General features: G+C 51.9%; 2 protein-coding genes across 2 annotated transcripts; both read left to right on the forward strand.

The window, feature by feature from the left end:
• Positions 1 to 27: 27 nt before the first annotated feature.
• Positions 28 to 13,309, forward strand: COQ9 (coenzyme Q9). Its single transcript, XM_054570366.1, has 9 exons — positions 28 to 169; positions 2,321 to 2,489; positions 3,646 to 3,781; positions 8,535 to 8,677; positions 8,958 to 9,042; positions 10,479 to 10,583; positions 11,770 to 11,925; positions 12,254 to 12,307; positions 12,622 to 13,309. The coding sequence occupies exons 1-9, from the start codon at positions 94 to 96 to the stop codon at positions 12,655 to 12,657; spliced, it is 960 nt and encodes a 319-aa protein (XP_054426341.1). The 5' UTR covers positions 28 to 93; the 3' UTR covers positions 12,658 to 13,309.
• Positions 13,310 to 14,990: 1,681 nt separating this feature from the next.
• POLR2C (RNA polymerase II subunit C) lies at positions 14,991 to 22,682 on the forward strand. Its single transcript, XM_054570368.1, has 9 exons — positions 14,991 to 15,119; positions 15,289 to 15,338; positions 17,463 to 17,531; positions 17,682 to 17,734; positions 19,938 to 20,066; positions 20,472 to 20,523; positions 20,750 to 20,918; positions 21,061 to 21,135; positions 21,651 to 22,682. Exons 1-9 carry the CDS (start codon positions 15,034 to 15,036, stop codon positions 21,793 to 21,795), a joined length of 828 nt encoding a protein of 275 aa, XP_054426343.1. The 5' UTR covers positions 14,991 to 15,033; the 3' UTR covers positions 21,796 to 22,682.
• Positions 22,683 to 22,686: the final 4 nt, after the last annotated feature.

The following is a 22,686-nucleotide window of genomic DNA, read 5'->3' on the forward strand; positions in this document are numbered from 1 at the left end:
CGGCGCGAGCTGGCCGGAAGTGGGCGCGCCGCGCTCCCGGCGCTGCCCGGCGCTGCCCGTCGCGTCGCCGTCGGCGGCTTGCCCGCTTCCAAGATGGCAGCGGCGGCAGCGGCGTCTGGCGTGTTCGGCCGGGCGGGCTGGAGGCTCCTGCAGCTGCGGTGCCTGCCCGGTGAGGGGGCGGCCGAGCCGGGGAGCAGGGAGGTGCGGGGAAGGGGCGCGAGGCCCATCCACGCTGGGCGTGGGGAGGAAGAGGCCGCGGTGGCGGGCCGCGCGCAAGGTGAGGTGAAGGGCACGGGCGCGGACCCGCTGGCGCGCCGGGGTCGAACGGGCGGCCCGGCTGGCTTCTGTCCCGCGCCCGCACCTGCGGGGGCCGGAGCAGCGGAGCAGGGCCTGTCAGTCCCATTTAATGGGATTGACGGAGCCCCAGAGCGGGCTGTGCGTGCCCAAGGTCACCGGCTTGGAGTTGCGGAGCTCGGACCCACCTCCCAACGCCCTCGCCCCGTCCCCGTCCCCGGGCCGGGGGCCCTCGAGGGGCAGGTGCGTGACGGCCACAGCGAGCGCCGGTTCCACGGTGTCCTGCCAGTCCTCTCCCGGCCGTCGGTATTCCGTGCTGGCTTTGTACCCCCGTGCGACTGTATAGTCAGTATTTTTGTTAATACATCTGAGTTATTTTAAACATATGGACACGTCCTTACAAGAGGAAAGTTTCTATCACTACCATACAGCGAAAACCAGCGTCACTTTCCATACGTAGGATATATGCATTGACACATGAACAAAAAGAGGTAGCTGATAAATAATAAGCATTCTTCTGTATGTCACCTAAAATCTCATCAGTCACAGTGCTTCCTCAGGGTTTCTTTGGAACCTCCTGTCCTTTTCAAAGTTTTATGAATATTCGCTCCATTTTTTCTGTACATACTTTAAAATACTGATATTTGTACACCTATTGTGCTGTGTTTCTTTTAAAATCATTGTCCCCTGTGTTAGTCTATAGCTTTTTTTTTTTACCGAGTGCCCTTTTGTTGTTTTTATATAAAACTCTAAATATGTTAAGTCAAAGTAATGACTGTGACCCAGCAAGTCCAGTCCTAAGTATTTACGCAGGGGGACTGAAAGCATGTGTCCCCAAAAAGGTTTGTACGAATGTGTTCATAGGAGCGTTACCGATAGTAGCCAACACTGAAACAGCCCCAGTGTCCGTCAACAGAGTAATATTTCCTAATGGAATGCTACTCAGCGATGAAAACTAACAAGCTGTTGATTTACACAAAACATACGACCCGAGCTAGAAAAAAATATATTAAAATAAGTCTTACACAAAAATAACATCCTGTGGCGTTGTACTTAGATGAAATTCTAGGGCAAGAAAACCTAGAGTAAAAAATTCTGAACAGTGTAGGCAGGGAATGCCTGGGAAGGGATGAACCTGAGGCATCGTGCGGGGCTGATGATCTCTAGATAGGGGTTCAGGTTACGTAAGTGTGTACATTTGTCAAAATCCAGAATGGGCATGTTTCAGACTTGCATTTCATTGTATATAAATGCAACCCCAGTAAAGGAACAGTAAATGAATACAAACTCTAGTTAACGCCATGCATGCTGAAATATTCAGGGATGAAGAATAATGAGGTCTGCAATAAATGTATCAAAAAACAAGATGCATTGATGAAGAGTGATGGCTAGGTATAGAGAATCTGGGTGATGGACACACAGGTGTTCATGCCACAATTCTTTCCACTTGAGGGTCTGCAATTGTTAATAATAAAATGTTGGGAAGGAAAAAAGTAGTATGAGCCTGTGCTTCTGTGTGTTCCAGAAGCCCTTACCTAAAGTGAATGAGGGGTGTTGCAATAGTACAAACGAGAAAGCATATTGAGGCACCATATAAACATGAGAGAGGCCGTACTCTAACTTCTAGTCTGGTGCTCTTGCTATGATATATAAATATGAAATATTTTCAAGTCACTTTAATTTTTTGTTAGCCTCACTTGCATCCGAGGAAGTAGGGATTATGACCCTTAATTTGCATACTTTAAAATTAGGTTCCCTGGGATGAAATGGTTTGCCCATTACCACACAGCTAACAAAGAAACAGGCCTACAAGCCAGGTCTTCTGTTTCTGACTTGTATTTTTGTCTACACATCATGTGTAAGGGCTGCTAATGTACCTGTGATTTTTGCCTGGGACCGAACACTTGGATAAGTGGTTCTGGAGGGATCTCTGCCCTGATTTTCCTTGTCCCCATCTTCTGTGCCACTCTAGGTCTCAAAGGGTCTTCTCGGTGAGTGTCCCTGACTAGTCCGGTTTCTGTTTCAGTGTCCCGCTGCCGGCCAGCCCTGGTGCCACGTGCCTTCCATGCGTCGGCTCTGCAGCTGAGGTCTTCAGATGGGCAGAAGCAGCAGCCTCCCCCCTCTTTCTCCCAGCAGCATTCTGAGACGCAGGCGGCAGAAGATCCCAATCCAGAGTCTTCTCGTCCGCCCCCCAGGTAGGCACCGGAACCCAGTCCACCCACTGCAGGCCACTCTGCAGGCTTGGCTGCGTCTGTCCTTCCTCTCTTCTCTCTGTCTCAAAACTCTTGATAGATTTTCAAGACTATCTTTGAAAGGAAGCTATTATTTTTTAATGAAAATGGTGCCTGTACACTGTAAAACATCTAAACAATAAAAAGTTCACAGAAATAAGGCAGAAATTACCAGAAATCACAAATTCAGAAATAACTCTGCTAACATTTTTGTTAATATCCTTATAGATGTTTCTCTAAGCATATTTCATATATAAACCTACATATATAATAATGATAAATTACACTATACATGCTGTGCCAGAACTTGTTTTTTCACTCAACAATACATTTTTAATCTCTCTTCACAGTCTATATCATTTTAATAATTGCATAGTGTTCCAGCAAATGACAGTGCCAAAATTTATTTAACCTGTCTTTTATTGATGAATATTTAGATTTCCTTCACTGGTGTAGAAAATAACGTGATAAAGTGTGTGAGTCTCTCAGCAATGGCAGCACTGAGGCAAAGGATATTGATGTGCACATGTAACATTTTGTCACAGATGTAGGGCTGCATTGCCCTCCAGAAACAGAATAATAATTTACATTTCCATTAGATATTTTTTCTTCTTAATCCTACCACTGAGAAGTTCTTCTAGCACTGAAATTAGAGTATCCCCAGTTGTTGTTCTGGTTTCCTGGTTAATGTACACTTCATTTCAGTTCAGCAAATATTTTTTGAGGATCTTCTCTGTGCTAGGCCCTGTGAATAGTATAACTTGTTTTGGACCTCATGGAGCTCTGTCTGCTGCAAATACCAACTAAAGAACTGTGCTGAGGGCTACGAACAGGGAAATCCGGGGTGCTGCAGGAATGTGTGTCTTCCTGCTGCGTGGCCTCCTCACTCACTGCTGCCCTTCTCTCAGTGACCGCATGGGAGGGGACGGGTGCTGTAACTTCTGGTGCGTTGGCATTGCAACACCAGTACTGACACAAAAGTAAATGTCCTCCCCACGTGCACGTAGAGGAGTCACAGAGGTCTGGTTCCTGCATGCAAAGAGATCAGGCTCACTTGGCATGCGAGGCAGCAGGCAGTGAGATGAGGTGTCCCCATGTGTCTCTCGGATTTGGGTCTCAGGTATACAGACCAGGGTGGCGAGGAGGAGGAGGACCATGAGAGTGAGGAGCAGCTGCAGCACCGCATCCTGACGGCAGCCCTGGAGTTCGTGCCTGCCCATGGCTGGACGGCAGAGGCGATTGCGGAAGGAGCCCAGGTGTGTACAGCTGAGGGCGGGCGGCCTGACCAAGATCAGCCAGGAGGGAGTTACACTAGCCAACTCAGAGGGCCTCGTGCATCTTCCAGCCCAGCTTAGAACCCCTCACCGCTGTAGGATTTTCTGTTTGGGGGGGTTTCTTTCTCAATAAGGTGGAAATAGGTTCATTTTTCAACTATTTTTTAATATAAAAAGAACGTAAGATGGAGTTGGTTCTTGGGAGTTAGGTTCTAAAGGCAGCCATTTAGGCAAGAATTGACTATGATAAAAACTACCATATTTCATTGACTCTGAGATGCCTCTGCTGGTAAGAAGCAGCGTTGCTTTTGCATCACTGAAAAAGAAAAATGCTGCCGTTAAACTGTGCCACATCATTGTACAATTCACACTGATGGTTTAAAATAATAAATATATGCATCTTAGATTTGATGAAATACAGTTTTTAAAAACTCCCAAGATTGCACCACTTGGCAGACCACCACACTCTGTGTTTCTCAGTAAGTCTCATAGTCAGCATTTCCTCCCGCATTGGAGTAGACGGCCGCTTTAGGTTAAGCAGTGGGCTTGTGTTTGGGCGATGTAGTACAACTCGTAAAGCGTAGCCAGAGACCACCCTGCGAGAGGCCCGTGAGGACGGAGACTGATGGAATCAGAGAGCCGTGCCTCCCGTCGCAGGCCTGCTGCAGGGCCCCTGCTCGTGAGCTCAGACGAAGGGCAGCTTTGCTGCTTGACTCAAATTTAATGGTTATTCCTCTTGTCGCTCACCCTCTCCCAAGAGCACATTTGGTAACAGACGTCATGTAAATTAAGTGTGCATATGCTATGACTCCACTCTATGCTCATTGTGAAGACTTTGAACAATACAGATGTAGAAAAGAATGAAAAAACCATCTGTAATCCCACTATAAACGTTTTAATGCCTGTTCTTTCAATTTTTAAAAAAAAACTTTTCATTTATTCATCATTGATTATTTAAATGTTTATTGAGCAGTTAGTGTGCACTAGGCACTGTGCCAGGTCCTGGGGACGTCCTAATGGTCAAGGCAGACACAGTTCTGCCCTTGCTGAGCTCTCAGTCTAACGGCATTAAACAAATATATACAAACGCACGCTTGTAAAGTGGGAGGAGGGCTGTCAGGAAAAGGTGCTGTTGAGACATGCAGTGGCGGGACTTGCTCTAAGGTGGGGCGGTGAGAAGGTGGTCAGGGAAGGCCTTTGAACTGAGATCTGAGGGATGAGTGAGGCTTCACCTGGTTTGGTGGGGGTGGGGCGGTGGCCAGGTCTGGACAGAGATACGGCACGTGCAGCGTGGAAAGAAGCCTGGCGCAGAGGAACCAAAGAAACCATCGTGCAGAAAGGGAAGAGAGAGAGAGGAGCCAAGTGAGACTGGGGAGAGCCCAGTGGAGGTCCTGAAGGTCATGTTAAGGAGTTTGGCCCTTGTACTAAGAATAATCGAAGGTCTAGGATGAAACTTGACATTTGAAAACCTTCATTTTGGCTGCTGGATGAAAGCTGGATTGGAGGCAGAGAGTCACTGGGGGCGGCTGCCAGTGACCCAGGAGAAATGAACGCTCTCTGGCCTAGAGCCGTGGCAGTGAGTGTGGAGACAAGTGGGTCGATTCGGTGATAGAATGACGCAGGGAGTGACAAGGGGGCTCCAGAGTTGCCAGTTTGCCTGTGTGGGTGCACACTGGTGCCGTTTTCTGGGATGAGGGCCCCTGGAAGAGGACCAGGTCTGGGGCAGCCCGGGTACAGCCTCGCTCTCTTGGATATGAGGGGTCTTTGGGCCAACCAGTGGGAGGCCTCGAGCGTGCAGAAAGGAGCTGTCTGGACTAGAGTGTGCGTTCGGGCATTGTCCGTACAGGTGCGTATATATGTGGCAGTTAAACCACAGAGGTGAACGAGCTGCCTAGGGTAATATGGGTGTACCTGGAGCATAATGTGAAAGGAGGGAAATGTAGGCCCTCAAGAAACTCTGACATTTAAGGGTGGGGTAGAACAGGATGCGCTGGCAAAGTCAGCTTAGGTAGAGTAGCCTGACGTTGGAGGCAAAGCAGAAGAGCGTGGCCGAAGTAACTGGACGCTGGTTACAGTAGCAGCGGCCGCCTGGGGGAGTACCTGAGCGGAAATGGTTGGAGGGGGCTGAGGCGTGAGGAGAAGGTAAGGAAGTGGAGAGGCACTTGTCTGCAAAGGGTAGGAGAGAGCGAGCATACACCAAGCAGGGAAATGGATGGAAATTTGGGCGTGTCCAAACACTAACGGGAGAGGCCAGCAACAAGGGTGAGGGGAAGAAACGAGAGGGAGTGGCAAAAATCAAGGGTATGAGGCTCCTTGATGGAAAAAATTAGGAGATCCGGAAAATGGGTGGAAAGACTGGCCCTAGGCACATTAGAGAGGAGTCTGGAGAAGGCTGCAGGGTTGGTTTCTAGGAGAACATTGAGGACGTTCGGGGGGGTGGCTTCTGTGTTCCCTGTGAAGTGGGGGTGCTTGTCCCATGAATGTGAAGTCAGGAAAGTGTGGAAGGGACACAGGTTGGGAGGAAGCAGAGAAAGTTTGAAAGGATCATTACAAAAACTTGTGAAACCAGTTGAGGACAGAAATAAAACAGGATTGTTAGGAAAAATCTGATTATGTTGAATATTCTGTGGTTAACCAGCTTTTTTCACTCTGCATATTTCCACAGATAATGGCTGCATAATAATTTATTCATTTGAACTTAATTGGTAAACATTGGAGTTTCCAATTTTTTAGTATTGTAAATCTACTCGAACAACATATTTAAGTACATTTCTGGTTGGTTTCTTTAGGAGAAATTTGGAGAAGTAGAGTTTTTCATGGAGTGTATACGTCAGGTGACAGAAACTACACCAGTTATATGAATACAGAGACTTTAATAATTTAACAATAATAATAATAAAGAATTGCTACCTCGGTGTAAAGTGGGTTAGCAGATAACTGAAAGGATAGAAAGAATACTAAGATACTAAGGAGGCAGCAGCTGCAGGAAGTAGCTCCCATCCCCGGGGCTAGGGGACAAGGCGAGGAGTCGGAATTGTTATAACTAGAAGCTGGCAGGAGCGCCCCGTGGAGGGGGGCCTCAGATCTTGGAGGAGCAGGCATTCAGCTGCAGCCCTTACCTTCGGACTAAGGGTCCCTTGGTTGGCACCCGACCCTGGGGGCGGGGGAGTGGTGGAGCTGTCAGAAGGGCAGAGGAGGGGGGGTGGCTGGATGAACTAGTTCTTTGAGTGTTGGGAAAACTGCAAACTGGGTGCATCGCACAAACCACTAGGAGACAAGTAGCAGCGAGTCTCTTCTTCCTCCTGCAGCCTCACAGTCGCCCTCTATCCACCCTCTAGGGAACCTAACAGGGAGCCAGAAATGTGGTTTGCAGAGCGGCAGTCCCTGCATCCCAAGGCTGAGGATGGAAGGGCAGCTTTGGAGCTGATACTTAACGCGATAACTGGCTCAGAGCATTTGTGTCTGTTGTAGGTTCTTGTTACACACATGTTGGGGGCAGTACAGCCTGGTCGTTTAAGAGCTTTAAGCCTGAGTTTCCTCCTCTGTCCAGTGTGGGCAGTGATAATACCCACCTGCTGGGTGCACACAACAGGGACACAATGACCGTTACGTGGATGCTGCTCAGCTCTGATGTTGGTGTGAATATTGCCACATTGCTCTCCGAAAGGGCTGTGTCCTTGCACCAAAAGAAAGGCACTGTCCCCATTCCCACCAGTGGGAATTTCGAGTTAATATTTTCTCTGTCTCTGCTGCTGTCGGGATTCTGCCTCCAGTATATATGCTCAATGACCGCTGTATATCGGGAATAGCAAAGGATTTTTGTGGCTTTGTTAATTTCTTGATAACTCATTAAGAAAAGCTTTGCCATGACCAGTGTGGCTCAGTTGGTTGAGCGTCGTCCCTCGAAGCAGAAGGCCACCCGTTCAATTCCTGGTCAGAGCACATGCCTGGATTGCAGGCCAGTCCCTGGTTGAGGCATGTGCCAGAGGCAACCAATCGATGTTTCTCTCACACATCGATGTTTCTCTCCCTTTTTTTTTCTCTTCCTCTTTCTCTAAAAATAAATAAATAAAATCTTTTAAAAAAGAAAAGCTTTGTTGTGGTTGTTTTTAAACAACTAAGAAACCTAATTTCCAAGAGATTTCAGTTAAGTGAATTTGTAAGGGAGAGCGTTATGAGTGGTCTTCCTGACCCCTTTTTTTAATTAGGGCTCCAGATTACAGGTGTCAGCTCAACGCTAGCTGTCTCAAGCGAGGAGAGTGTGTTGCTCATTTAGTGACGAGTTTGGGCACAACGCTCTTAGATTGTGCCACTGGGAACTGTCTCGCCAGCATATCTGCCTCACTTTCCTCTCTGAGCTCCATTCCCTACAGAAGCATCCCGTGTGGGACGAAAAATGGCTCAGCAGCCGCAGTGGAAAAAGAGTCCTCTTTCCCGTAAGGACGAGTAAAAGTTCCAAGGCGGTCTCTCGGGGCCTGGGTTTGGTCACTGGCACATCTTCTAGGCGGTCACCGTAAACTCCCATCATCCCAGTCTGTGCCCCACGCTGTGCAGCACAGCAGGGGGCGGATGGGGTGTGGTTAGCGTCACCCGAGTCTCAGGTGGAGAACGGGGGTGTGGTGGCCCCCGGAAAAGCGAGCCGCTGTTACTAGAGGAGGAGGCACTAGTGACGAACAGGTCGCACATGCCCGCCCCACTTGCCACCACTGCCCTGTTTCCCTTCCTCTTTCTGTAGTCCCTGGGCCTCTCCAGTGCGGCCGCCAGCATGTTCGGGAGCGATGGCAGCGAGCTGATCCTGCACTTTGTGACCCAGTGCAACGCTCGGCTCATCCAGGTGCTGGAGGAGGAGCAGAAGCAGGTGCAGCTTAACCAGGCTGAGTAAGTTCTGTGGCATTGCCGCTCTGGGTGGCAGCTCAGGGTCAAGAGACTTGGGTCCCACCTGGCCCTACCGGCTGCCCACAGGAGGCCAACCCAAGCAGAGCCGAAGGAGGGAGGCACGGAGTAGCCCTGCTGCTTCGCTGGGCCTCAGAGGCAGCCGCCCGGCTCTGGCCGCTGTGGTCAGGCCATCGTCCGGGGCTCGCCGGACCCTCCTCCCTAGGCTAGCACTGAGCCTGTGCCTTTGACCCGGAGATGCACTGTTTTCTTTTCCCTCTTCCAGGAAGAGGAAGACAGATGAGTTCCTGAGGGACGCAGTGGAAACCAGACTGAGAATGCTGATCCCGTACATTGAGCACTGGCCCCGGGTACAGAGTCCACATCCAGGCCCAGGGCAACAATGTATTCAGATTGATAACTGTCAGCGCCTTTGACTCGGAGGATGTGCACTGTCAGAAGTTAGCTCACAGGTCCCCAGAGACCCAGGGGTGCTCTGTGCACTTGGCAGAGCTAGGTTTCCGGTGTGGGGGTGCCAAAGAGTAACTCGGAGCCATCTGAGTCTCAGTCCCTGGAGAAGTGAGTGGCCTGGTACTGGGTCACATCCTGGGTGTGGTCTTGGAGGCGAGTGTGCCAGCTGGTCTTCAATGAGAAGGATCCATGAGGGAGATTAGAGAAGTCAGCAGATTGCACTGGCTGCCGCCATTAACAGGCCTGTCGTGTTCCAGACCTCAGAGGACTGAGCTTTTCAAATTGTCAGTGTGATGCTTGGGGATCAGAGTATCTGCTCCAACGGCTTTTCACCCGTTTTCTGAAGCTTCCTTTTCCCTGCTTCAAAGCATGCCACAGCGTGAGCCATTCTCTCAGTTAAGAAAGTAAAGTCAAAGCACATCAGAAATGAGAGGAACGCAGAGATCATCCGGTGTCCTCCACCCAGCTGGGACACTATTGAACACATAATCCCAGTCGATCAGTTGACAGACATTGAACTCCCCAAGCTGGGCATGAAGGGAGAACAGCCCAGAGTCACATCTGTCCCCTGCCTGTGGTTGCTACACTTGATTTTCCAACCTGTGGCCTTGGCTCACTCCACCGCACAGTTCAGGTGATAAAAATGAGGGCCTCCTGAGTCAGCACGTTCCTTCTGAGCTCCTCCACCAAGAGGGAACTTTCCAGCCGATCCAGGACCACTCTGTCCAGATCCGCAGGCCACAGCCAAGGGGTGTGCAGGTGGTAAGGTGGCAAAACCTTGTACTCTCAGGAGTTGATGTCTACCTAATGGAAGAGTCTCTGGGTTGTGCCATTGCTTGTATTAGTTGAAGGACTTTGGTTTTAGGTAACAAATCAACTTGAGTTAAGCAGAAAAAAAGGGGTAGGGAGGAGTTTATTAAGGCTGCAGTGGGACATCAAGGGCAGGAATGTTACTGGGCCTGGGAATGGCCTAGTATTCGGACCTGGAAACCACCCCCAGACTCCTCTCATCTCTGCTGCTTCCTCCATGTGCCCTCCCCATCTTTGCTCTCACTTCTTGGAGCGACCAGGCCAGACCCTCTGCTGCCTGCATTCCCAAGTCCACGTGGTGGGTGGGCATTGAGAATCTGATGGGGCCAGGAGGCTGGGGTCGGCCCTGGCTCCCATCCGCTGTGGTCAGGGTGGTTACCCGCCAGGAAGGGGTGGGGACGGCAGGTCTCAGAATGAGGGCTGGGCAGGCCTTCGTATGTATCTCAGTGGGGAGCGGAAGCACCAGCCACCTGTGCGCTGTTGTCAGCTCTGTCCTCTGCCCTTCTCCCTGCCATTCTCCCTGCAGGCCCTCAGCATCCTCATGCTCCCTCACAACATCCCATCCAGCCTGAACTTGCTCACCAGCATGGTTGACGACATATGGCATTACGCTGGGGACCAGTCCACTGACGTGAGTGCTTTCTGCAGACCCACAGGATACCGGGGAAAACTTGGGTTAAGCATTTCTCCAAGAAGTTTGTGAAATTTCTTTGATCGCACATCCCTTCAGGGGGCCTGCAGCGTCATTCCCATCTTGGTAAGGAGAGGGTGAGGCGTGAGGAAGGGCTTCCAACGAGCCACGGTGGGATCTAGGTCGTCTTCGTTCAGGGACCAGCGCTCCGGCCACAAACTGGGGGTCATTCTTCCGACCTGTAGTGGGGACACAAGATGTCAGAGGGCCTTATGATTGGGCTGCCATTTGATACTTCTTTCCCCTTCCAGGCTCCTAAAATTTAGATTCTGCAGCAGCATTTCTCAGTGTGTGACTTTCATGAGATTGATTTAAACAGCTCCCTCCCCCAGCCCATCTTGGCCTGCTTTGCTAAGGGATCAATCTTTAAACAGGCACCAGGAAAGAATGTGACTTGTTGATGCTATTATATTTCTGTTAGGAAAATTTTTTAAAAATATACCTTCATTAAAGGAAATTAATATCCAGGCTGGCGAGGCGAAGAGATAATCCCACCACAGTTCTAACAAAGTGCTTTAATAAGCTTCCCTCCTGTGGGAATGTACCACCGACAGAGATGGCAGGAAAGTGAAATTAGAAAGCAGAGAAATTAAAGGAATAAAACACCAAGCAGCTGAGCCAGGGCTCTGAAGAGTAGTTTGCCAGGATAGTCGGAGCTGCTAACGGACTTGACCACTCAGCTTTCCTGGTAGCCCAACCCGTCCTTGGTTCTGTCTTAGCCTTCACTTTGCTGGCAGACACACCAAGGTTTGGTTCTGCCTGGCTGACCACAGAGCCTCCCTGGGACTTAGATGTCCTATGACTTAGTCTTTTCACCAGTAGTTCCAAAAAGGACCAGATGTAGCAGAATCACCTGGGATGCTTAAGAAACATCAAAACTCCTGGCACTTAGTGGAGACCCACTGACTCGAAACTAAGAGGTTGGGCCCAGAGTTTGCACTTACAGTCTCCCATGTAATTCTGACGCACAGCCATGTTTGAGAACAGTGTTGTCCAGAGGGCCACAGGTACCTGTGATGGGCAGGAGAAACTGGGGAAGCCCACGAGTGCCTGTGGCTTTGGGCAGAAGTTGCCCACAGCCCACAGCAGTAGTGGCGACCCAGCTGCTGGGTGGGTTTCTTGACAGCTCAACTGGTACACCCGCCGAGCTGTGCTGGCTGGCATCTACAACACAACAGAGCTGGTGATGATGCAGGACTCCTCCCCAGACTTCGAGGACACTTGGCGTTTCTTGGAAAACCGGATTAATGATGCAATGAACCTGGGCCACACTGCCAAGCAGGTAGCGGGGGGTCAGCCATTTGGGAAGCCTCCTCTCTAGGCACACCGTCCTCCTCAGGTCGCAGCTGGGCGCTGTTTCCTTGCTCCCTGGGTCCCAGCCGACAGTCCTGAGGGCCTTTCCAGGGAGCCTGGCTGGTTCTTCCTCATACCAGCCATTCCTGAGGAGCCGCACATGGCCCATTTGTGGTCTTGCGGTCCATAGGCTCTTCCTCCAGTACACAGGGCCCTCCTGACTCTGCCCGTTGGGACTAATAGGCCTGCTGCTTTGTCTGTCTCACCTTTGAGCCTGCGATGGGGGCTTAAGAGAACCTGACTCTGACACCTTCTAGGTGAAGTCCACTGGAGAGGCACTGGTGCAGGGACTCATGGGTGCGGCAGTGACGGTGAGTACTGCCCAGATCATGCCTGCCCTCCCACATCCCACTCCGGCCCCGCGCTTCTTTCTGTGGCACTGACCCCGAGCAGTTCTGCAGCCTTAAGCTGGAAGGCTAGTAATGAGACTGACTGGGATTCGGTCTGAGTCTCTTGGTTCCAAATACCCTACCTCTTTAGTTTTTACTGGCTGACTCCCAGGACGCTGGTATGTCAGACCTCTGTACCATAGTCACAGGTGCTGCCCTGAAGATCCTCGTCTTTCCCATTGGAGGCCTGGGGCAGGGCAAGGCCTCAGCACTGTCTGTTTCCATCCCTTTATCAGCTCAAGAACCTGACAGGTCTAAACCAGCGCCGGTGAAGAAGGACGAGTATAAGCTAGACTGTCCAGAAGAATACCTGCGAATATATTTAAAGGGCATCGAAAAGTATGATGTGCCATCCACGGGACAGGGTGTTAATGAGAAAACACTGAAAGACTCCTGAGTCACCAGCACAGCCACCTGGAAACCACAGGGCACTTGATACAGCCATAGGCTGGGATTGGGCCACTTTTTCAGTTCTGTTACCAGGTCCGGCCTCCTGACGCCTCTCTGCATTGCAGCTGTGCGATTGACAAATAAAGCTCCCGTGCAAGCATTCAAGCCACAGAAGCCCAGCGCATCCCTGCCATGGTCTCACGGTCACTTCAGTCATATCTCAGCCTTCCTGGAAATGCTCTCTGGGACTCCCAAGTTAGAGCCAGAGCCAGCCAAAGCAGCAGCTGATCCACAGCCCAGCCCAGACACGTGCACCCAGAGGCGTTCCTTGCAGCCCTTTCCTCCAGCCTGAGATGCTGCACTGGGGACCCCCTCCGGGAGCTGCCTGCCTGAGACTGGTGCCTGCTGGACCGTGGTTCACAGCCTGGCCAGAGGTGGCCCCAGACCTGGCGATGCACTACACCAGCGTGCGTGACAGGATTATTAGTGAACTCAGAGTCTGTAAAAATAATAAATATGTTTGAATCAGTTTCCTATTGTGTAGTTTTCATACAGACCGTGGCATGTATGCAAGACCCCAAAGAGAGGCAGCAGTGCTGTGGAAAAGGCTCAAGGGCAGCGGCCAAGAGACCCGAGTTCTGGTTCTGGTGCTCCCTAACACTACGGAGTGATGTGATAGTCTGCATCTCTGATCCCAGGCTTCCCCTTCACCATTTGCTCATTTGGCTGCTCTTGTCTATTGCAAACCATTTCAATGATAAGATTCTTTAGCTTTAGTAACTTCCTTGGCCTCTATGTTGGCTGGGTTCCCTTTGCAAACCTGGTTAACTCTTGTATTGATCTGTTTAGGTTGCTATAACCAAATACCAAAGACTGGGTGGCTTAAACAGCAGACATCTGTTTTTTCACAGTTCTGGAGGCTGGAAAGTACAGGATCAAGGTGCCAGCCAAATTGGTTCCGGAGAAAGGATTTCTTCCTGACTAGTAGATGGCTGCCTTCTGTCTGTATTCTCACAGGGTAAAGAAAGTGCTGATGTCTTTTCCTGTTCTTATAAGGGCACTAAAATGAGGATCCTACCCTTGCGACCTCCCAAAGACCCCCCATCTCTAAATAGCAACACAGTAGGAGAGCGTTTGGGGTCGACATAACTCAGTCCATTGCATCTGTCTTTGCTGTCTCCTCTCTAAGCCGACTGAATGTTGTTGGGGGAAGTCACAAGCTAATAGGAATTTCCAATCTCTTCTGTTGGGCCTTCTGCTGGTCCCTTTCGGCACCTTTTTAATTCATCTCTACACCCTGTCAGGCTCCCTGCTGTAGCTATTGCAAATTTCATTTCATTCTCTCCTTTATCCTTCATAGTATCCCATTCTTACTCAGCAGAGAATGGCCTTCCTGTCTCAGAAGAGGTGTCACTCCTTGCTCAGGCAAGCTCCTCTTCATCTCTGATTACTCTTCTTTGGCCCACTAAATGTAGCCCCCACCCCCAAGTTCCAATTTAGGGCCTCTTTTCTCCACGGGAGCAGCTGCCGCCTTTGTCGAGGATCTTTGTGAGGCCCATTCAAACTTCTCCAGGCTGTGTAGGGGATTTCGGTCATGCTTTATTGCACATTCACCTAGTGAGGTGCACACTGGCAGCACTGGGGGTGCAGAGATGAAAAGCCACCCCCCCCCCCCCCCCCGCTACACAGTTGCTGTAAGTTGAAAAATACATGATCCAGGCTTGAGAGTGGAAAGGTAAAGGCACATACCTACCCTTCATGTATACTAAATATATTTTTGTTTTTCCATAAGTGTACAAACTTCATTCTTTTTAAGGACTTCGTAATATTCCTATGTTTATATATTGCACCCAGGTCTCGATGGACACTTTTATTTTTATTTTTTGAAGTATTTATTGATTTCTAGAGGGGTGGTGAGAGAAACGTAGATTTTTTGTTTCATTTATTGCATTTGTTGGTTCCTTCCTGTATGTGCCCTGACTGAGGCACATTACAAGGTTGAGTATTTCTGCAGTATGAATTCCTGGAAATGTTATTGTTGAGTCAAGTGTGTATGCACAAATCGTCATCCAAGGTCGTTGAACCTGGTGCATTTAAATCAAGCGACGGGTAGAAAATGGCTTGGAGCAGTCCCGGCTTCCGAGCAGCAGGTGGCGCTGTGGGCGCGTCTTCAAGGAATCGGCGGGGGCCGCTCTGACCGGCTTCCGGCAACTTCTCTGCGGCGGCGAGCAGCCGGGGCGGCCGGGCGGCGGAACGCCATGCCGTACGCCAACCAGCCCACTGTCCGGATCACGGAGCTTACCGACGAGAACGTCAAGTTCATCATCGAGAATACGGACCTAGCGTAAGGCTGCTGAGGGTGGCGGCTGGTGGCTCTGGAGGGCCGGGGATGGGGGCATAGGGTCGTGTCTCCTGGCCTCCTGTGCTGTAGCTTTCACTTAGGGAACCGAGGGGCGCGGGATCGGAATGTCGAGGCTGGGGTGCCCTCACGCCACTTGGTTTTCATCCCTCAGGGTAGCCAATTCTATTCGGAGGGTCTTCATCGCTGAGGTGCCCATAATAGGTAAGCGACCCCCGCCTCCTCGTTGCCAGGCTACCAGTACCTTCCTAGACCCACCCCCGATCCCCCAACTACACACACCTGGGGCTTCTGCCTCCAGCGCTTGGTTTAGGCGAGGGGTAAGGGCGCTGAGAAAGCACCGGGGCCACTTCTGGCCACCTCCCTGGCTCCTACGGGCCACTTAGTTCCACTCTTACATTTGCATTGGGGAAGAGCACGGGTTCGGGAGTCTGCGAACTTGGGTTCCAAGACTCTCTTTACTTCCTGTGTCTGTGAAACTTGGGCAGGTTTCAGCACTGTGGGCTGTAGTTTCCTCTGTAACCCTGGGACGCGGATAGTACACACGAGGGTGAAAACAAGGATCTAGTGAGACAGTCGCTACTAAGTGCCTTGCGTTTAGCGAATGTTCAGAGCCGGTAGATGTCTTTTTATGAATCTGTGTTTTCAACTGCATTTACGGAGCCTGTAAGTGCCAGGCAGTGGCTGGGCATGGGGAATGCAGAGAGGGATAGTACAGGGTTCTTGCTCACAGTGAAGTTGCAGGGCAAAGGTGCATCCACAGACAACGGTAATGCCCGGTGGCAGGGACCAGTGGTTCAGGAGAAGCCCAGCCCTGGAGCTGTTGACTCTTAGAGGAGGGAGGACCTGTTTGTGCTGTGGCTCCAGCCACGCTGCTCCAGGTATTTTGCACATTTACAGACACTCTACAGATGTTTTCTGAGTTTCCGCTTAGAGTTTGGGTTAGGAAAAAGAAACGTGAGAGCTGCTGCATCGGGTCTGCGCCCTTCTAGGGGAATAAGCCGACCAGATGATCCGTAAACAGGAGGATGTCGTAACTTAGCCACCAGCCCCACCCCGGTCACTCCAACCCAGAGCCTGGCGTGCTGGTCCTTCCTCCGCCTCATCACTCCGTGTCTCTGCGCCTCAGTTTCATCAAGAGCAGAATGAGAGAGTTGCTCTTGATGATGCAGCCCTGACGTTCCAAATCTGAATGTCACCTTCCCCACAAATTCAGTTCTGCAAATAATTGAGAACCTGCTACTCTCTCTGCCACAGCTGGGAATACAAAAGTTAAGACATCTGAAGACCCTGCTCCCAGGAATTTTCAAAGCTTGAGGTAGAAAGAAGAGATACATAAATGTAACACAAGGCACAATGGGACAAGTGTCTGAAGAGTAGTCCGGACAGGATTTTGTGAGGGAGGAGCTTACCTGTATCAGGGAGACTCAGGATTGTACCCTGCTCTGGAGGGGGTGAGCGCATGCCAAAGGGAGGGGTGGGGCATAAAGGGGCAGAGACAGAAAAGGTTGGATCACGGTATGGATTTGATTTGGGTCAGGGAAGCAGTAGAAAGCATAGAACAAAGCAGGCTGGAGCCCGGCTCTGTCTGGTCCTTTTCTGACCTGTTTCTAGCCTCCACACCCCTTATTTGGCACATGGGCTCAAGTACCATTAGCTTAATGAATTTGTTTACATGCAGATGTTAATGAATGAATGAATGAATGAATGAATGTGTGTTTTTAAGTCAAGTGTGTGTGAGCCTACAGTCCTTCCTCTCCTATTAGCTCATTGCTGGTAGGGATTGGATTTTATACTTAGTACGCCTTGCCCATTAAAGGTATTCCGTAAGCATTGGTTGGTTGAGTGGTGATGGTGTTAAATAAAGGGTAACTGGTCATTACGCCATAAAATGAGATGTGGATCAGAAGTCTGTATTAACATCGGTGAGGTTTTCCCTAAGATTTAATTACCCAGATAGTTTTGTGTTCTTGTATTTGGTGTTTGCATGAATAGCAGATAAAAGGGCTTCTCATGGAAACATTGAGCTCCGAGGAACACGTGCCTGCTCCTGTACTGTTCTCTAAGTCATTGATTTTTCTCTGTGGTACAGGGAACCCCTCTGACTGAAACCGTCCTGAGGGGGTGGGGGGTGTGGCGTGGGCCATTCTTGTTACAATGCAGGGTCCTGGGCCCCGCTGGAGAGCGGCGTGAATCGGGCTGGCAGCCTGAGCCAGGCCTCGGCGGTTTAGTAAGGATCAGGCGACCCCTAAGCCCGGAGAACCGCCGCTGTAAGTCTTCGGGTGAATTTGGCAGCTAAGCCGCATGTCTGCTCCCTTTGCTTTTTAGCCATCGACTGGGTTCAGATTGATGCCAATTCCTCAGTCCTTCATGACGAGTTCATCGCTCACAGGCTTGGTGAGTGCTGGGTTTTGGAAGGTGAAAGGGAGGGGGCTGTGCCTGGTGTGTGTCCGAGAGGAGCCCTCCTCCCCCGCAAGGGAGCTTCCAGGTGCTCCTTTTGGCCTAGCCAACTTGGCCGTCTTCAAAGTGCTTCTCTCTCTCTTCCAGGATTAATCCCCCTCACCAGCGATGACATCGTGGACAAGCTGCAGTACTCCCGGGTGTGCTGGGTCATGGGGTGGGATGAGCGGCGGGGGAGGAGGGGGCCTTCGGTTCTCAGAAGGGTTTTCCTGATGTCTTGCTTCTACCCTTTAGAAGGACACTGTGGAGATGTTGTCTAGGCCCGAGGAAGGCAAAGGTCCTTGGTTCTGAGGGGTCTCAGATTGATTTGTCTCACAGGGCATCAGGGAGTCCTTGTAGCCCGCCACGCAAGAGGGGCGTACACCAGAATGCCCCTTCATACCAGACGGCGGGGCTGTTCCTTTTCAGAGCCTGATCCGTTCAGGCTCTGCTTTCCAGAGCATCTCTTCCAGCGACGGGGGCCTAGGAGGCTAAAGGGAGTCAACAGAAGGTTGGGGATGGGGGCGGCCGGGAGGACAGGACAGTGGGTGAGAACTGTCCCACGGAGCAGGGCCCGAGGGACGGGGTGCTGGTGTCTGCCAGATTTGTGATTCATCCCAGAGGCGATGCCATCGGCGTGGCCCCCGTCCTCCAGGGCTGCGTTTGCTCTGCCGATGCATCGACAGGCCTCGGACGGCGGGGGGGGGGACCGGACAGGGTTAGGTGCCGCCCCCCCCCCCCCCCGCCGGACTGCATCAGGCGATGGCTGGGGGCTGTTCCCTCCGGCTGGCTTGGGTGAGCCTGAGTCAGCCCGTCTTCTAATTCCCCAGGGCGTGTCACTTTTGTGGTGGCTAAGTTGATAACCGCTGTAAATTTATAATTTTTAAAAGAAATATTCAAGTAGAGCATGGAGCGAATATAATAGATACTCATGCTTCTACCAAACAACTTGTCACATTTACACATTTTGCTATATTTGTTTCACATCTACAGAATTTTGTTTTTAAGAAATAAAACACAGATACTGCTGGGGACAGGTGTACAGCCAACTGAAGCGGAGTTGGGCTGTGTCTCATACAAAGATAACGCATGCCCTATGACCTAGCGGTCCCTTCCTTTAAATTTCTGGTGTCACGTTTACTGAAATGGGATAGTCCGTTTTGCTTTTCTGAAAATCTTACAGAAGAGTTGAAGAGACAATAATACCCACTTACTTTTCCCCTTTAGTTATCAATTGTTAATATTTTGCTACATTCGCTTTATTTTATATATACATGTGTTACTATTTTTGCTGGACCATTTGAAAGAAAGTCGCAGGTCCTACACTACTTCAGCATGTACGTCCTAAGAACGAGGATATTGTCCTGTACAGCCGCATTACTAGCATGCCTAAGAAAACGTGCACTAATTTGTAATATCCAGTTGATAACTCAGATTTTTCTCATTGTCCCCCAAATCCTTCATTGCCTGTGGGTCTGTGATCCGGCCAAGATTTATATATTGCATTAGGGGGTTTTCCCTCTTCAGTCTCTTTTAATCTTGACCAGACTCCTCCTGTCATACTTTTTTTTTTTTGGACGTTGAGTACCTTTTCCTATTTTTATCTTATGTTACATTTTGCATCTTCCATATCGTATTTCTAAGAGTGAGTCGGTCTCACGGGTTGGGGCCACCTTCCCACCTCACCTGTGCGTGGCTGCAGACTTGCCCGGGTGTGGCCTCTAGTTCTCCGACATCATCTCCAAAACAACCGAACCAGGGTGCCTTGGCCTCACTGGTGTGAAGGGGGACAGCTTGCCTGATTACATTGTAGTAACTGCTTATCAGGGAGTGGGGTGTTTTAAGAATGGCGAACCAGGTAATTACTGAAGCTGAGGGATGGTTTCACGGTGGCCGTCTCTGTCTCACACTTTTCTTGGCTTTTGTGAATGTATGAAATTTTCTATAATAGAAATTTTTGTTGTTTAAGAAAAGGTCAGTAGCCTAGAACTTGAAAGGTACTTTTTTCTGTAGTTCCCTTTATTTTATCTTAAATGGTGATGACGTTCCTGAGTTAGTCCACTGAGTCCGTGGGAGGCTGGGCTAGAGCGTCGCGGCGGAAGGTGCTGGGGGAAGAGCATTCCCGGCCCGGCTGGGACGAGGGCAGCCGCGGGGTGCGGGAGGAAGCGTGGGTGTCAGAACGCCCGGGTGCCCCAAACGGAAGCGCGTTTCTTTGAGAAGCTCACCAGACTGACACAGCCCCCGAGAGCCTGGAGACTGGTCAGCGCTCAGGCCTATGAGGAAGGGGAAGCAGCGGGGGTCGGGAGCAGGGAGCTCAGGGCTCGCCGTCTCCGCAGACTCACCCCTGCTGTCTCCCTGCCTCAGGACTGCACGTGCGAAGAGTTCTGCCCCGAGTGCTCGGTGGAGTTCACCCTCGACGTGCGGTGCAACGAGGACCAGACCCGTCACGTCACATCTCGAGACCTCATCTCCAACAGCCCCCGGGTCATTCCAGTCAGTGTCTAAGGACCGCCTCCCCGCCCTGGGCCTGCGCGTTTCTCCCGCCTCCGGCCGGGCCAGACCAGGCTGCAGTCTCATGAGGCACTGCCTTTCCCCAGGCCGCCCTCTGGTGCCTGGAAGTGCCAATTCAGGACCCCTGCCGGCCTGGGCGGAAGCTTTGTTGGTTCCCCGAGGCCTCCGTCACCCCAGGACCCTTGTAAAAGGCTGCGGTACTGCTTTGAGCAGGCTGTCACAGAGCCATGCAGTAGGGGTGGGAGTCGTCACCAGCCCACATGGGGTCCTAGCAGGCACTCCTGCCACCTCGTTCCCAGGCACCCTGACCCTGCTTTGTCAGCTTGTGACCTCGAAGTGCCTGGGAGATGAAGAGCTAATAAATGTCTCCGTTTGGGCCCCCTCCAGGTGACATCCCGGAACCGAGATAATGACCCCAATGACTATGTGGAGCAGGACGGTAAGGGGCTGGGGCGCGTGTGCAGGTGTCCCCCTGAGCTGTTGCCCTGCAGGCCAGCAGGAGGCAGGGACCTGACGCCGCCTCTTGTGCTGCCTGGTCTCCCTCTCAGCTGGCCTTTGGTGCGCTTTTCCAGCCGTGGGTGGCCTTCCAGCGGCACTGCGGGTCTCAGTTTGGAGGCCGTGCGTCTCCTGGCCGCTGAGTGACTCCCACCCACCCCTCCCCGCAGACATCCTCATTGTCAAGCTGCGAAAGGGCCAGGAGCTGAGGCTTCGCGCTTACGCCAAAAAGGGCTTTGGCAAGGAGCACGCCAAGTGGAACCCGACTGCAGGGGTGGCTTTCGAATATGATCCCGACAATGCCCTGAGGCACACGGTGTACCCCAAGCCAGAGGAGTGGTGGGTCCCGGCTGGGAGTGACGGTGGCGGGTGGGGGGGGGGGGGTGGCGGGCACGGTAACCGACGTGGGCGGGCTCGCTGTGGGCACAGGGGCCCTGAAAGCAGCAGTAGCGACCCCCTGCTGCCCTGTGCTTGACCCCAGGCCGAAGAGCGAGTATTCGGAGCTGGACGAGGACGAATCCCAGGCTCCCTACGACCCCAACGGCAAGCCGGAGAGGTGAGAGCCAGGGCTGGCACGGGAGGGTGGGGTGTGCAAGGGCGTGCAACTTTGGTGCAGGTTCTGCGTTAGGGAGACCCTCTCCCTCACGTGCGGCCCCCGTAAGCTGAGATGGGGCTGATGGCCGCCGAACCCATGACGTGCGCGTCCCCCTTCAGTCGCTGTGAGAAAGCGGCCTCCGGTTATCCAGGCTGTTCCAGTTCTGATTTTCAGTCTCCAAAGAAGCGTCCACCCAGGGCCAGAAACGGATCGGCCGTCTGTGATGGACACAGCCCGAGCGGCCCCACCTCTGTTTTCTGCTTCTCACCGCACAGGAGGGCTTGCGGGGGTTCACAGTGTCTTTTTGAGGTGGCTGTAGCCTCTCTGAGGTCCTGTGAAGGCCACCGTTCGTAGGAGGATGGAGGTTGGCCCTGAGGCAGGCTGAGGTCCCGGTGGGGAAGGAGGCGAGACTGAGGGCGGGAGCTCTGGCCAGCCTGCCCGCCGGGGTGGGCTCTCACCGGATCCGTGCCTCCCAGGTTTTACTACAACGTGGAGTCCTGTGGCTCCCTGCGCCCTGAAACCATCGTCCTCTCGGCCCTCTCTGGGCTGAAGAAGAAGCTGAGCGATTTGCAGACCCAGTTAAGCCACGAGATCCAGAGTGATGTCCTGACCATAAACTAGCTGTGGCGCACCGGCTGCGGCCCAGGGGTCCCAGCTGTGTTCGCGCCTGTCCTGAGACGTCTTGTTTCTGGGGCCTGGATGGCGGTTATCCACACTTCCTGTTGGGCCATCAGCACCAGCTAGAGAGGTAGCGGTGGGGAAGGCCCCTCCCTGCTTGCCCGGGCACAGGCAGATTACCAGGGTGACACTGGTATTTGAGGCCGGACAGTCTCACTGGACATGCCACATCCCTGGCCCAGCCTGCTGATTGCCAGCCGTCACCCCAGAACCCAGACCTCCCTCCCCCATTTCCTAACCTGCCTGTAGGGGTCGCGCTGCTTCCCTGTTGAAAACCACCGAGCAGGACCCTCCTCTTTTGGTCATCTCCGGTCTTTTTTTCTTTTTCTATCCAATAGTAGGCGTTTTCACAGCTGCACCTTAGGTTTCTGGTGTTGGGATTGAGTGCAAGCGCCCTCATTCAGGCTGCCTACAATCCCGGTCCCTGCCCGGGCCAGCCTGCTGACGCTTCACCCGAATTCCTGAGTGTCCCTAATTTGAGAACAGTGTTAGACCCTGGCTGTGCCACCCCCTCACCCCCAATAAACCCTGTATTTCATTCTCTACGCATCAGTTAGGACCTCACTTCCAGTTTGGGGGTGGGAAGGGGAGAGATGCAAGGGCCTTAATGCCCCGTAGGTAGGAGCACATCCAAAGCCGCTAATTGGGCAGCCTGGCAGGAGGAGTCTGGAGAAAACCAGAGATACAGTACAGAAAGGAAGTGATATTTATTAACAGAGTTTTTATTTTTGGCAATAAAGAGCACAACATAATCTCCTTCATGCGTCATCGTGCCACCAGCTGAGCCAGCCAGCCCCGCCCACCTCCCCGGGCCTTGGCCTCGCTCTGGTCCCC

Source organism: Pteronotus mesoamericanus, unplaced genomic scaffold (assembly GCF_021234165.1).
Source record: "Pteronotus mesoamericanus isolate MK-2021 breed Mesoamerican mustached bat unplaced genomic scaffold, CSHL_Meso_final contig_202, whole genome shotgun sequence".
In the NCBI taxonomy this organism is placed as follows: domain Eukaryota; kingdom Metazoa; phylum Chordata; class Mammalia; order Chiroptera; family Mormoopidae; genus Pteronotus; species Pteronotus mesoamericanus.

Coding starts and splice junctions, on each gene's coding strand:
- COQ9 (XM_054570366.1), top strand. CDS start 94: ATGGCAGCGGCGGCAGCGGCGTCTGGCGTGTTCGGCCGGGCGGGCTGG. Junction 9,043..10,478: donor ACATTGAGCACTGGCCCCGG/GTACAGAGTCCA, acceptor TTCTCCCTGCAG/GCCCTCAGCATCCTCATGCT. Junction 12,308..12,621: donor TCATGGGTGCGGCAGTGACG/GTGAGTACTGCC, acceptor TCCCTTTATCAG/CTCAAGAACCTGACAGGTCT.
- POLR2C (XM_054570368.1), top strand. CDS start 15,034: ATGCCGTACGCCAACCAGCCCACTGTCCGGATCACGGAGCTTACCGAC. Junction 17,735..19,937: donor ACAAGCTGCAGTACTCCCGG/GTGTGCTGGGTC, acceptor TCCCTGCCTCAG/GACTGCACGTGCGAAGAGTT. Junction 20,067..20,471: donor ACAGCCCCCGGGTCATTCCA/GTCAGTGTCTAA, acceptor GGCCCCCTCCAG/GTGACATCCCGGAACCGAGA.